Raw genomic sequence first — 14790 nt, forward strand, 5'->3', positions numbered from 1 at the left:
TGGTTTAAGATTACATGGACCGTTGGGGACAAAATCTGATTATGTAATTGAAACTTAAAAACTGAGTGATGAATTCAGGGGTAACTTTAATAAAACCTACAACAGGTTCCCCCTGGCCAGAAATTGGTATTCTACACAACAGATTTTTCAAATAAAAATCTAAAGCACTTTCTTCTAGTTTTTATTTGGACCAATGGAGCACCAGACTCGCTCTGCATAATTTATACAGTAGGCAGAGGAAAGGGATTCCAACCCTCCTTATAAGGGAGCAGAAAATAAGTTCACATGCTATGAGTGCATCTTATAAGGAGGGCTTGGTTACAAAGCTAACTGCTCCAAAACGTCAAGCAAAAGTGCAGTTTGCTCAGTCATGGGCTTTATTGTTAGCATGGTCCAGATGTGCAGAGGGAGACCCGTGTATGTAAACTGACAGCAAACTCCTCTGATCCCCAGTTTTGTCCCCTTGGTCTTATTTTGTGCAAATGAAGGCTGTTAGTAAGGAGAGGGAGATTCATGCAGATCTAATTTGTAGGCAGTTCATGGTATGTGTTGGTTTGATGCAGATTTTGCACATCTGAACACCAAGCACTTACCAAAGAAAACTGGGGAGTTTAAACAGATAGAAAGAGAGGGTTAAACAGGACACAGAGCGTCAAATCATGTTCCGTGTATTGATCAATAAATACCAGTAAGCATATGAGTGCTGTGTATCTGAGATTAACCGCTCCCCACATTCCATTATCCACAGCACTGATCACCCAATGGGAAACAAAGAAAGACACTCAAAGATTTCTGTAAATACAAAGAAGGCAGATTTTAAGCATGTTTAACTTGCCTCTTAAAGAGTAATTAAAATATTTACACTTGTTATCGCTTTCCCTCCCACTCTCCTAGTGTATGTTCCTTCAGGCAGTAGCCCTAGCTTTTAATCAGAGGAAGCAGTTCCAGCTGCTTCGTTTAGCATTCTCCACAGCCGAGATGACATTACTCCATTTTCGCTTTATGGCTGGTTTATACTTGCTGATGCTTTTGTCCACAGATGAGTGAAGCATCAGGAAGGCTAATGCCATTTGCTGAAGTTGCGGGTAATCTCTACCATAATAAATCTGCTGCCTATTTATCTGCTTTTCTAACTACCATTCCATCCCCCTTGACAGAACCATTCTCATCACGGAAGCTTGCATGGCTCACAAGCTGTACTGACAGGAAGAAGAGGGTTATTGGTTCATGCCCCAAAGAAAAATTTGCTGAGTGCTTACTTGCCCCTGCACCATCTCCAAATTATCACTGTAAATAAAGAGTCTCCATCCCCTTCCCCTACTCTAAGAGACAAGAAGCATCTCTTACAAGAGTGTCCAGAAATGATTCCTGGCTAACTGAAGCAGCATCTGTTTTATGTTGCTGCCAAACAGATCTGGAGCTGTTCTGTATCCACCTAGTCACTGAAAATTCTCTATGGATGCAAAGCTAAGGAATCCCAACACACACTCAAAATGGATTCCCTAAAGTTTAGCTGGTATGTTATTAAAACCCAGTCTCCAGATCTCGGTGTAAGATAGCCCTTGCCAGAGCTGTATAGTGACTCTGAAGCAATGAAACAAGATCTCTTGGGAGGTTTAGTATGCACTAATATATGTTAGAGAATATGGCAATAAACGACATAAAATAAAAATTATTCAGAACTCCCATGATAGTGGTCAGGATCACCAAATGAAGATGTAAGTCATATGCTACAAAATAAAAATTTGGACAACATCCTAAGTTTTAACTCCAATGGAGTACATTTTCGGCATGAACAAGAATGCAGAAGCTGCCAGTTTATCCAATTCCTGGCATCTCCAGACTCCTGCTTGAAACCTGGAGACCAACTGCTAGTCATTATAGACTATATTCAGCTAGATGCTCCAATGGACTGACTTTGCATGCAGCTTCCAGTGTTCTTATAAGACATCCACCCAACCTAAATAATTAATGACACTTATTATTGTGCTGCCTTAGGGTGCTTCCAGGAGGGGGGCTTATATTGCAAACATAATGCTCAGATCAGATATTTCAGTGTGCACATTTGGCATGTTAGCTTCCACATATTTCTGTTCCCCACCTCTCTCCCAGTCATGGATATCATTGCTATTCTGCCAGTTGCTGTCCACATTGGAGGACCTCAACAGAGTGTATATGAAGATGGTTTTGTTGTCCCTCCTGTCCAACACTCCACCACCACCCTCCATTGCCTTCTGCTCTGTGCATGTATGCAGGTATTTCTGTACCTGTATACAGACTGTCGCATTAGGGGCCACCCACTGAAATGTCAACACATGTGACAAACTGCCACCATCACCACACAAAAAAATGCTAATGCATTAACTAGCTTCCACATCCGAAGTGACTCAAGGCTTATAACAAGTTATGTTTGCTTATCTATTTTTTGCAGTAAGGGGTATGGAAATTAAATGTAAAAAAAAAATTGCTTGGCATTTTGGTGACAACAACTTCATGCGGACACAGCAAGAAAAAATTGCATGGTTCAGCAGCAATTCCACAATAAACTTCTGTCTGGAAGCACCCTTAGTAAGCAGAGACAAGAGCAGGAATTTGGCTGTGCATACAGTCCTTTCATTCCTCACTTCAAGCAAAACAAACCACCATGTCTTTCATTAACGATAGTTTCCCATTTCATCTGAACTAGGAAACCATGGTTACCAGTTAATTAAACTTTGAAAAACTGTTTAATATCTTGGTTTGTTCTGAAGATGTTAACCAAAATTTCCTGGTTTGGATGAAAATAGGAAATTATAGTTAAGGAATGACATCTTCATTTGCTCACTTTCTAGCACAAAGGAGCTTTGAATGTGACCAAAAGGCTTGTCCATATCGTTGATAATCTAGATTAGAAACATTCAGGTCTGAATGACCATTTAAACCAAATCCAAACCAATTTGAGGTATATGGCACTTCGCACAGCCTTGAATGCAGAACTACAGATATAGCAGACCTGAGGATCTGACTTTCCCAATAAGGTAACTAAGCCAATAATATTTGAAAAGAATGTTGGTATGTGAGTGCTACTTTGAGTAAAAGCTCAATCCTAACCATGTGTACTCAAAAGTAAGTCTGACTAGAGTCAATGGGGCTTTCTTCCAGGAAAGTTAGTTAGGACTGCAGCCCAAGCCACCCTAATTCTATATCCTTTCCACACTTCTGCTATTCCTTATACTGGATGCTCTGGGTGTTAAGTAATGCAGATCCCACCAATGTAGGATGCCTTCCACCCTACAATGCCTCCTAGTAACATTCCCAGGGTTGGCTTTACTGAGAATTCTGTTGTTCAAAATTTTGTAGTTTTTGGTTGCTTCAGTATTTCAAAATTATAAACCATTTTGGTTGCCTTGGCAGAATGGCAGTCACATAAATGGATGAATGACTATGCCCACACTACATCCATTTCATTACTACTTTTAATTTATGACCAGCCACATTTTCTATTAATGCCTGGCCTAAGCAGCAAGAGCAACTTTGCTGGCCACTTTCTTGATCTGGTACTGTAGGAGTATCTTTTAATCATAACCTTGCCAATGATACAATCTTGCCTCCCATTTCAGTTTTGGCTTGTGTGCTTCCTCTCATTTTTACACAAATTTTCCAGCAAAGTGTAAATGCCTTCTCCTTAGCCTACATCTTCACTGCCACGCCTTCCTCCACTCTACGTAAGTCAATGTTTAATATGCCCTTACTTTATTTTACAACCTTATTTTATTTAATAGTACCTTGAGCAGCAAGTGCAGGAGGGGTGTGATAGAAAGAAAAACAATTAACAACAGCAAATCGTTACATCACTCATCAGCCAGGACCATTAGAGGAACTGTGTTGCCAAACCTCTATGTTGCAGATCTGTCTTCCTTTGCTTGGGGAGCAAGTGATGAAGTGGGAAACTAGGCCTCTAACATAATCATTCTATGGCTATGTTCCATTTTGAAAGCAATGTCCTAAACACTTGAGGTAAAAACCTAACACATTTTGACTGCTTTTTAATCTTGTTCATCTTTAAACAAACTCAGATTGAATGTCACAACCTGAATCTTACGCAAGTAAGTCAACTGCCTCTCTTAGATTGTATCATGTAAAGGCACAGTTTAGTTTTTATGATCAAACATTTATTACTATTTACTTCATTTTGGGATGCCACTTTTAGTTGCACCTGGAGGAAAAGCCCACAAATTGCCCTGTCCAGCCTCGGTACAATCAATAGCGAGGAGGAGCTGCAAGCCACTGTCTAGACTTGGCATTAGTTTTCTTCCACAGTAAATGTAGGAAATATGACTATAACCTTTAAATACTTGTTTTCTTTTTTAATAAGTAAGAAAGTTAATCAGAATATGAGAGTGGGGCATGTGAGAGATTATCTGCTGCAGGTTCTATAAAATATGCTTGCCATTTATTGCACATAGCACTGGTTATATTATTTGTTAATGCATGATTATACTGGAAGGCTTTCTCATATCTGGCTTTGGCTTACCTATTTAATATAAATAATATCAACTGATAAGATTTAATGACTTATATTGTCTATTTTATATAAACATTATAAAGTTTGTTTTATCGAAATGAATGTTTATTCAAATTTTGTTATATTTTGTAATGAATTGGTTTTGGACTATTTAGTGTAGTGACGTATTCATATGTTTTTGCTGTTTTGCTGTGAGTCGCTTTAAGGCATGCTTATAGGGGTAAGTGGCATACATTAGAAGAACCCTGCTGGCTCAGAAACTGTCTACAGTGGCCAAACAGATGCCTATTGGAAATTCAGAAGCAAGACCTGAGAGCAACAGCACCCTTTCCACTGATGATTCCCAGTAACCTCAATACTGCCTCTGACAGCAGAGATAGTACATAGACATCAAGGCACTAGTAGCCACTGATAAATTTATTCCTAATCCTCTTTTTAAAGCCACCCACAGTGGTAACTACAACTACATTTTGCTGGCGTAGATTGTTGAATGGTCACTTTAAAATGTGAAGGTTCATTATTGCTTCACAAGTTGTGTATGTCTTTAAGGGCCAGGGCCAAGGCAAATAACGAGACCCAGTCTTACAGCTGTGAAACATAGCAGGTGCTACTAGGTTGTGTTAATTAAGCTGTGTCAGCATTTGGGCATAGTATATAAGGAGCAGCACCTAGCTCCCTCGTTACCCTGGGGGATTGGTTGGTGGTTGGGTCTGGTTTGTTGTTGATGTATTTAGTGTATAAGGAGTTTTTGTTTTTGTTATTAAAACCTTGTTTAAGTTATTTTTGAGTCCCTTTTTAATGCATGGTCTCCCCAGCAAGCTCTCTGCAACGCTACTAAACTGCAAGTAGCCATAGTTAATAATAAATTAGTTAATTTTATTTCAGCTGATTATATACCTGTGTGAAGAAGTACTTTCTTTTATATGTCTATCCTGAATCCTCCAACATTTAGCTTCATTGGATGGGCCCAAATTATTATGAAAGTGGGAGAAGAATGCCTCCCTATCCAATTTCTCCACACTATGAATAATCTTACACACCTCTACCATGTCCCTGTCACTCAACTTGTATTGTAAACTTCTCATGGGGGAGTTGCTGAAACCTCTTGATCATTTTGGCTTTCCCTTTCTGAACCTTTTTGAACTCCACAATATCCTTTTTGAGGAGAGTCAACCACAAGCGTACACAGTATTCCAAATGCAGTTGCACCATAGATTTGTATAACAGCATTATGATATCAGCAGGTTTATTTTAAATTCCTTTCCTAATGATCCCTAGCATGGAATCTGCACTTTTCACAGTTGCTGCTCACTGGGTCAACAACTTCATCAAGTTATCTGCTGTGACCCCAAAATCTCATTTCTAGTGAGTCACCACCAATTCACGATTTTTTTTGCCTCAGTGTGCATCACTTAACACTTCCTTACATTGAATTCTATTTGCCATTTTATGCACACTCACCCAATTTGGAGAGATCCTTCTGGAGCACCTTACAATCCTTTTTTTGTTTTAAACACACTGAACGATTTGGTATCGTTAACAAACTTTGCCACCTCACAACTCACCCTCTTAACTCTGTGCAAATCAAAGGGAGAAGGCCCCAACATCAATCCTTGAGAAATTCTACTTCCAACATTCCTCCATTGGAAGGGATCTCCATTCTAACTTTCTGTTCCCTGTTTCTGAAACAGTTCCTGATCCATAAGAGACCTTTGCTCTTATTCCATGCCTGCTGAGCTTACTCGGGAGTCTTTGGTGTGGTACTCTGTCAAAGGCTTTTTGAAAGCTGGAGTACACAATGTCTACTGGATCACCTCTATTTACATGCTAAAAGGTTATTGAGACACCGAGACAGGACTTACTCTTGGAAAAGCTATGGTGGTTCTTCTTCAGCAACACTTGCTCTTCAATATGCTTGCTAATTCTATTCTTAAGAATGCTTTCCCAGAACAGACTAAAGGGCCTGTAACTTCCTGGATTCCCCCTCCCGCCCCAATCGCTGTTTAAAAATTGGTGTTACACTGGCCACTTTCAATTTCTCAGATAAGCAGTCTAATCTTAGGGAGAAGTTAGATATTTTGAATTGTTTAAGAACTCTCATGTGGATGCCACCCAGACCCAGGGACTTGTCAGTTTTTAATTCGTCAATAGAGCCTAGAAATCCATCTCTTCTCAACACTATTTGCCTCAGCTTCTCAGACCAGTGGTGTCATGGGGCCTATCCAACTGGTGGTCATGACACTCACATAATCCCATTCGACATGGCACAGTACATCTTATAGATTCTGGTGGGAAAACAACTGCATTTGTTCAGAGATATACTGCAGTCTGAACACTGGGAAAATACTACACAGAAATAGAGAGTGTTTGGAAGGGCCCAAGTCTTCAGCAGCTGAGCAATAGAATGGCCCAGTTCACATGCAGTGCAAAGCCAAACCATAACTTGGCAGGAGAAAGCAAACATGCAGGTTCCCAGAATGAAGATTGCAATGCAGCATTCCCCCTCTGGTGCTGCTAAATGGCCCAGGCATTAACCACGATTTAGCTTAGCATTACATCTGTACATAAGTTTGAGGTTTGACTCCTCCATGCTAAGCTTCTGTTTGGCTTAGTGTTACATGTGAATTGGGTCATTATCTGTTCTATGCAGTTTCAGAACCCTATGAACTGCAGACTTATAAAGTTCCCTCTTTTGATTATGAAAATGAATTACTTTATTACAATAGTCCTCTACACACTTGCTGGAAAGGAAGCTTCATTGAGTAGAGGCAATTTGGATCAGCGGCATATACTAATGTTGCTTTGTGAGCTCTTCCAATGTTCCTACCAATAAAGACCTTAAACCTCTTTTTTGAGCTCACTATATGCAAGTCTATAAACCTCATTTACTTCCATACAGCTTAATCAATTTTCTCTCAGGCCTGCAGATATGCTACTCATTGATTTCTACCCTCCTCCCGGAAATTCAAGTGTCTTCTACAACTGGGGACTCCGAATCCCTGGTGAAATTCAGTTGAGACACTGCTTACAATGAAGAAAAACAAAATAAACTTTGGACGTGACGGTAGTGCTGAACACGTTTTGTTTTTAAACTCAGGTTTTTCCTCCCTGAAGCTTGCTCAGCAGCAGGCGAGTGCACATGATGTGAATGTTGTTGAGAGCCCAGCATGTGCCTAAGGGTTGCCCAGCTCATCTGCAATCCTCCTAGATGAGGATGCTGATTTAGTAAGTATGAAGAGCAAGTATCCATGGATGCACTTCCCTAATGCTGCCTGCTTAGTGCCTTTCAAGTTAAATTAACGAGGGTGATATTTTCTTTCAGCCCAAACATATTGAGATTACGCTAAAGGTCACTGTGAAATTATATAAACTGTAAATTTATCAGTGTAATTAGTGTTCACTGCTCTATATGCGGGGGAGCTTACTGCAAGACTGAGGTCTCACAGGTGTCAGCAAGGAGCTAATTATAAACTCATTTCTGCAGAATCTGATATATATCAATTTAAGAGCCACGACCACTACCACACATGAGTTACATTGCTTGCAGGGGGTAGTAGTTTTGCATACAAGTAGTTATCAGAGGCCAGCTAATGGGCATGTACGCTCATTAGAATGGGGCAGATATCCCAATCACAATCTCTCTCTCTCCCTCAAAAGGACCATCCTCACTTCCTATCCACACTGTGCTCTGGCACCATGGCTATATGAAGAGTTTCCCTGTTACCAAAAGAGGCAGAATTGTAGAACGTATGAAGCCACTGGGTGAGTAGGCTGCCTCCCATCATTCCCCAACCTTCATTCTTATAATTTTCTCATTTAATGGGGAAAATTTCTGCAGCAGGGAAGATTTCTGTTCAAGAATGTCCTGTGCATTTTAGAAATCCAGATTTTCCACATTTTGGAAACTGGCTAAGAGCTTCTGTCTTTGGCCCAACTGAGTAACTATTCATGAATCAAAATGTTTTTTGTCAGACTGTTGGTCTAAGTGGAACAACTAGTGACATGTGTTTTACTATCCTGAAAGCAGGAACCTATATTGGAATTGGAGTGATATATTTCTGATCCAATATGCTACCGGGTCATGGATAAGAAATCTCCTTTGCTCATGGGACACAAGAAAGCATGTTCAAAAGGCTCTGCTTCTTCAGTTAACAAGGACAAATATCCTAACTATTGAAATCTACTCTCTCACCCAAATCCCAAACCTTTCTTCATATCACACAATGTTTTAAACGTAGCAGAAGTTGGGTGAAAAAGTGAACCCCACAATCTAGGTACAAAATACCACAGTTGCTTCCTGTAGAGAAAGATTTGGGGTGGAGTCGGGTCAGGAAATGAGAAGACTTTATTGTTTTACCTGAACGGAGCTGTTTGATTCTGCCATTGCTAGTGGCTGTGTCCACAGGAAGAAAGTCTTTGAACCAGGATATTTCAGGGTCAGGGTTACCGCTGGCAGCACAGAGCATTGTAGCAGTGCGGGCCTTCTCTACTACCTTGAGCTGTGGACCCATGTCTATGGTTGGAAAGCCAGATGGGATCTGGTTCTCTGAAACACAATAGAAAGAGAATCATGTTAACAGGTAGCAATGGGACAAAATTCCAAAACAGGAAATTGGTTTGCAATATTGCAAGCACCAGCCAATCAGTGCTGTGCACAGGTGACTCCTCTGGCAAACCTATTTTCCTAAGCTTGATCATGCAATTGTATGTAGATTGGGGTGAGTCCATGATTCCACAGCAGCTCACCCATTCAAACAATATATGATTGTATATATGACTCTAAAGCAATAAACACAGCAAAAATAGTGAAGAGGCAGCTCAAATCTCTGACAAGTATTTTTCATTTCAGTTTTCAGTGAATTTTCCCCATGTTGTCCTGATCTTCCAAAGGCACATATGATTATTAAATGACTATGATGAACAAATGAATGTAAAATTAACAAGCCAAAGCAATTGCACCAATCCATGCCAGGGTGCACATTAAGAAGCTGCCAGAAACTCTCCCAGGCAATTGAAGATACCTGAGGCGTGCAGAAAATGAGCAATGTACACCCTGCCGTGGCTTACTGCTCTATTATAAGATGAAAGTATCACTATGATGAACAGTTTGAAAAAAGAAAATTCAGCAGTGAGAGAAAAAGGTAATTCTATCTGCAGTAGCTGTACTACCCTTACAGGTAAGTGTAGCTGAGGCCATTATGAGGCCTGTACAGAAAACCCCCAAATGCTCCAGAGCAGCACTTCAGCAAATATCTCCTAAGCTCAGCACATTTCCTCACATCTTAGGCAAGATGTACTGTTCTCTGCTAAACATGAGTTGCAAGCAAGACAGACAAATATATGAGAAAAGTCAGAACACCATTTAAAAGCTTCTTAAAATACTAGAACCTCATTTATTCTCATGTCATCCTTTTGTTTGCAGATACTTAAGCAAAACTAGAGTGTTAGATCTCTTCTTACCAGCCAGTCCCACATCAGCTGGTGTTCTTATCTGGATATTTGAGCTACGGAAATCATTCCTTCCTACTGGATTAAGACAAACCTGTGCTTTTATAGACTACACAGTCAAGCATTCTACTCTTCCTTCCCACATGGTGGGTAGAAGAAGAGCAAATGGTCTGTGATTTTAGCAGCATGCACCAGGACATGCTGTGTGTTCACATTTAAAGCAACATTTAGTTGAAGTACGGTTTAAAGTGTTGTATGAACAAAGTCTAAGTGTTTTATACTTCTGTCCTTCATGTTAACTTCCTATGTCCAATCTGCATATTCATGATTTGCATAACATTTTAGTCCCTCCAGCCTTCTCTATTCTGCTTATCTCTGAATGGTCAACCTATTTACAGGGCAATGCAAAATTGTGCAAATAAAATATTCACATTTTATCAGGCGTCCTTGTCTGCTATCTTGTCAAAAATCCACTTTGCAGACACTACTTTTTCCATATTCTATAGCATGAGAGAACATTGAAATGAATCTGGTTTCTGACTTCGCAGAGTTAAGGGGCTATGGTGGGTATCTATAATTTTCAAAAGAAATACCAAAAAAAAAAAGCAACTGAAGCTTAATAAGAGCCCAAGCCATTTCTTGTATGCAAAGTCTGGCATCCCGAGAAACCGCCTCTTCACTAGCAAACATAAAAGGGTTTTTGTGCAAAAGGTACACTGAAAACTAGTTCTTTTTTATTTGCTCTCCATTGATTTTCAAAGACAAAAGGTACACAGAGCTTAACTGGAAAGACACCAAAGCTAGCATTCAAAAACAAGAAACAGCAGCACCAATACAACCACAACACACACTCCTCTACAGTACAAAATTAAACAAAAGCAGGGATATAGAAGAGTATCACGAGACACAGCTTAGCTTGCAAAGGCATACACAAAGAATAGCAAACAAAAACAGTCTTTTGGAACTAGCCAAGTGTGCCTGAATTACAGCTGCACCTTTGCTGCCTGCAATATAAAATAGGTGGTTAATCCAGGGAGGCCAAACCCTCCAAGTGATCAAATTTAATCTCTAAGCCTTTTGCAGTCTTTCCCAGTTTGTATGTGAGAATACACGAAGCAAAGACCCAGTGAATTAACGTAGTCCAATGTTGCAATTTCAAGCTGTAGTAGAGAAAATACATGTTATCAGGACTTACTCATGGCAGTGACAGCTAAGCAGGACAAAGCGATGCAAAATAAGCATTACACATGCCCCCCCCCACCAAATTAAGCTCTTTCTACAATACTGCTGTTCATGACTAAGGGATGTTTCATGTGAACATTTTAAGCAAGATGTTGGAGATGAAGTGAAACTGCCTCAAGTGGTCTTTCCTAATTTCTGGCAGTGATTAGCTTCGTGAGTTCACTGACATCTCTCATACCACCTGTTGGAAAGCTCAGAAAGAAGAAGAGTTGAGCTGGAACATAAGGAACTCAACATGTAATGAGGACCTACTAAAGCAGCAGTGGGGGAACCTCCAGTCCACAGGCTTCAATAGGCCCACCAGGCCTCTCCATTTGACCCGCTAGGTTGATTTGGCCAAGCTATGCCCATCTGCTGTACACCTGACGTCAGATAGGACATCTGGTGTGGGACAGGCATACAAATTGTCCTGGCTAGCTTAGTGAAGTCATTACAAGAAGATAGGAGACGTGAGCCACACCCACCTCTTAAACTGGATCTGGAATAGAAGGGGAGGTAAAGGTCAGGCCCACAAACTGGATTCAATTCTACACCCATGTGCCAAAGCACCCACAAGACTAGTTGCAGCACAAAATTTATCAAGTGGTAATGGGTTTACCATATTGCTGCCACATAAACAGTTGTATGGTTCAATTGGAAATCAAAAGACTGGGATGGAATCATATTCTCTTTAAATTAATTTGCTATTGCATCCGTACATCTGAACCTGGATTCTGAAAGGTGAAATTAGGAGGAGGCCAGAGAACTCTTGCTCTTGGTGGTGTTGTTCTTTGGCAGTAAGGAAAGAAACACATTTCTGTTTTTAAACAAAGACTTCTGGAAACTATTATTGCGATCTCTACTGTGGATGCAATTATTTTCAATCTGAGTGACAGTTCTTACCCATACCTGAATGATCTGCCAATTGTGTTTCTTCATTTTCATTAATAGAGAACATTAGTCAAGAGCAAGCACCATGATGTGACAGATGCCTGTTAGACTGTTTTGACCCAGGTACAAAAGCCTTGCAGGTCATTACAAATGGGTACCTGTGAATTCCCTCCTCCACAAAAATCCCATTTATGTAAGCACATTTATCACAATCCTCTTTCAAAAATGTTAAAGAAAACTGCAAACATATTTATGGGCATTTTTCACACTTTCTCAGTTTCTTTTTGTGCTAAGAGGAAAAGAGTTCTCTGCTTAACCAATAAAGACTCCACACCTCTAAGAAAATGTGGACCGACAGCCCATAACCCTTCCTTACACATTGGATACATCTTCAGGGGTTTAAAAATTTCTCAACATGCAGTGCAGAAATGCTGCCAATTGCCCATGGAGTGTGATCTTTTCCTCCATGGGCAGCTTGCTTTTCTTCCATGCTGTGTGCTGTACTGTCCAGGTGACAGGGGGCTGGGGGGGGCGAGCGGGCCTGAGGAAAGGCCAGTGGACTTATTCTGCAGGTACACCCAAGATGTTCCACAATGCTGCTTTAAATTGTTAGGGTTTCATAGCCCCTTTTGTAGCACAAACTGGTGTGTGAATGGGTGCGTGCACAAGCATGCATTGGAGGTTTAATTAGAATTGGGTGAACTGGATGGGGAAAGAAATAGGGTGAGGTACACATCTCTAGACTTCGTTTTAAACAAGAAGTTCAAAAAGAAGGGGAGGTTTGTGGCTAACTCAAGGGTGTTCTGAACATGAAAACTTAAGCACCATGAAGTGGGAGGGGATTTTTTTACTCTCCCCCCTCCCCAAGCTCCTCATTATTCCTCATGGGTGTTAGTATCTAGTAATACTAATTTTAGTAGTATGCAACAAATTTATTCAGATTTCAAAAATCAGTTTCAGATTCCCCAAGATAAATAATGCAATCCCAAATGAGCTCTTTGGACATTTTTCTGATTAGGAATAAGAGAAAATTTCTGAATATTCACAGCTGGTAATATTATACAAGGTCCAGGTTCATTCTGGACTCTGAAGGTTAGTTATATATTCTGTCCTATAGGATGCTTCATTAATAAACAATCCCACATTTTTGTAGTTCCAAAATACCTATCATACTATAGTGTAGAAACTGTTTATGGACATACGGTATGAAAAACCGCAATATGCATAACAATTTGGAGACTCTTTAATACCGCTACTCAGATATTATGCATCAACATCAGAAAATCTGGGTTAATCCTTTGAATGCATTTAGATGAAAGACAAAAAGTTGTAGTCAGAACTAGTCCTACTTGAGTGCAGACTCAATGAAATGAATGAACCTAAGGTAGTCATGTTCATTAGTTTTAATGAGTATATACTGAGTAGGGCTAGCACTAGACACAACCCAAAGTAATTACATGAAAAAACAATGACAGACCAGTAGGCACACTGTGAATATACTTCAGGCTCTCACAAATAACGGGTCAATCATACCATAGCAATCAGCTCATCTTTATATTGGCAGGCATGATGCAAATCAGAATAAGGAAAAAGGTCATTATTTTGAGTATTTAAGCTATCAAGATGCAAGAGAAATAAATTAAGAACTAAAAACCCAAGGAGGAAGGTAGGAGGTAGACTCAAGAAAATGCCTGACTATCTCAAAAATTTAAACAATTAACTTTCATGTCTGAAATTTTTGAGCCAAGTATTTTTCCCCTGGGTGGTTTTCCTCATTAGTCTGGAAAAAAACTACATTTATCAGTTTGTGCGAAGACCTTTCTAAAAGGATCTGTGCTGTAGTCGTCACATGCTTAGTAGGACTTAAAGGCCAAAAAATTACTTTTCTTTTTTTTTAAGTTCCACTTGCATTCATTTTTAATTACTCCAAAAAGATAAGTGAGGGTACTACGGACCTGAGAAGGCCTAATATGGAAAGGGTTGATAAATGACAATGGATAGTGCCACTTTGCCGTGACAGGACAGTAGGAAAAGAACACGGGGTGTGGATAACAGACTGAGAATTAGGGGAGATAGGAGTGCGATAAAACTAGGCATTTAAAAGCAGCATAAGAGGCATTTGCCAGGTGCCATTTCCCTATCTCTTCACACCATGTCAGGAAAAGCTGTACTGTTTCCTTTCTGCTTGTCACACAACTGTCAAAATGCTCCCCTCAAACACTGCCTACACATTTGCAGGCTTCCAAGTTTTGTGCTATATACCATATTGATTCCATACTTGTGCAGAATATTTTTAAAGAAATTGCACAGAATATTTATCATTATCAACATATTCACTCAAAATATATTGTTGTTATTGGTATCCATCTGTCGAGAGAGAGCTCCTCTGGGGGTGATGACAAACGGCTGCATTAGAAGCACAAAAGTGACCTTCCCAGGGCGCAAGTCTGAGCAGTGTTTATGGAGGCCGCTGCCCAAACAATACAATTCCACTTTTGGCCTCACTGATGTGATCCAAAGGAAAGCAGAGCAATACATTTGACACCAGCTTGGCTACACGAGTTGCCAGAAGGAGGCATACAAGGCACCATCCAACCGTCCTAGGGACTCCACTCTAGATTTGTGAAGGGTTTATTCCATCTTTTCTTCTCCCAAAGATACCCCGCAAGGCTTTAGGATCAGAGTTTTCCTTCTCCTAGATGGGCTAACTTTCCAGGTGAATGAAT

At 40.2% G+C, this 14790-nt stretch overlaps 1 protein-coding gene and 1 long non-coding RNA gene across 27 annotated transcripts in view; one reads left to right on the forward strand and one right to left on the reverse strand.

The window, feature by feature from the left end:
- Nucleotides 1-14790, reverse strand: part of PTPRF (protein tyrosine phosphatase receptor type F) — a 476587-nt gene that overhangs the window by 96013 nt on the left and 365784 nt on the right. For all 26 annotated transcript variants that reach the window (XM_083619805.1, XM_083619803.1, XM_083619795.1 and 23 more), the window contains exon 6: nucleotides 8862-9050. In XM_083619805.1, the coding sequence (XP_083475931.1) occupies nucleotides 8862-9050 (189 nt within the window). The remainder of the gene's footprint in view (nucleotides 1-8861; nucleotides 9051-14790) is intronic.
- LOC310765222 lies at nucleotides 4655-7571 on the forward strand. The gene is made up of 2 exons (XR_014549498.1): nucleotides 4655-4989; nucleotides 5354-7571. It is a non-coding gene; the product is annotated as an uncharacterized lncRNA (long non-coding RNA).

This window comes from Podarcis filfolensis (assembly GCF_964270895.1).
Source record: "Podarcis filfolensis genome assembly, chromosome: 6".
Classification (NCBI taxonomy): domain Eukaryota; kingdom Metazoa; phylum Chordata; class Lepidosauria; order Squamata; family Lacertidae; genus Podarcis; species Podarcis filfolensis.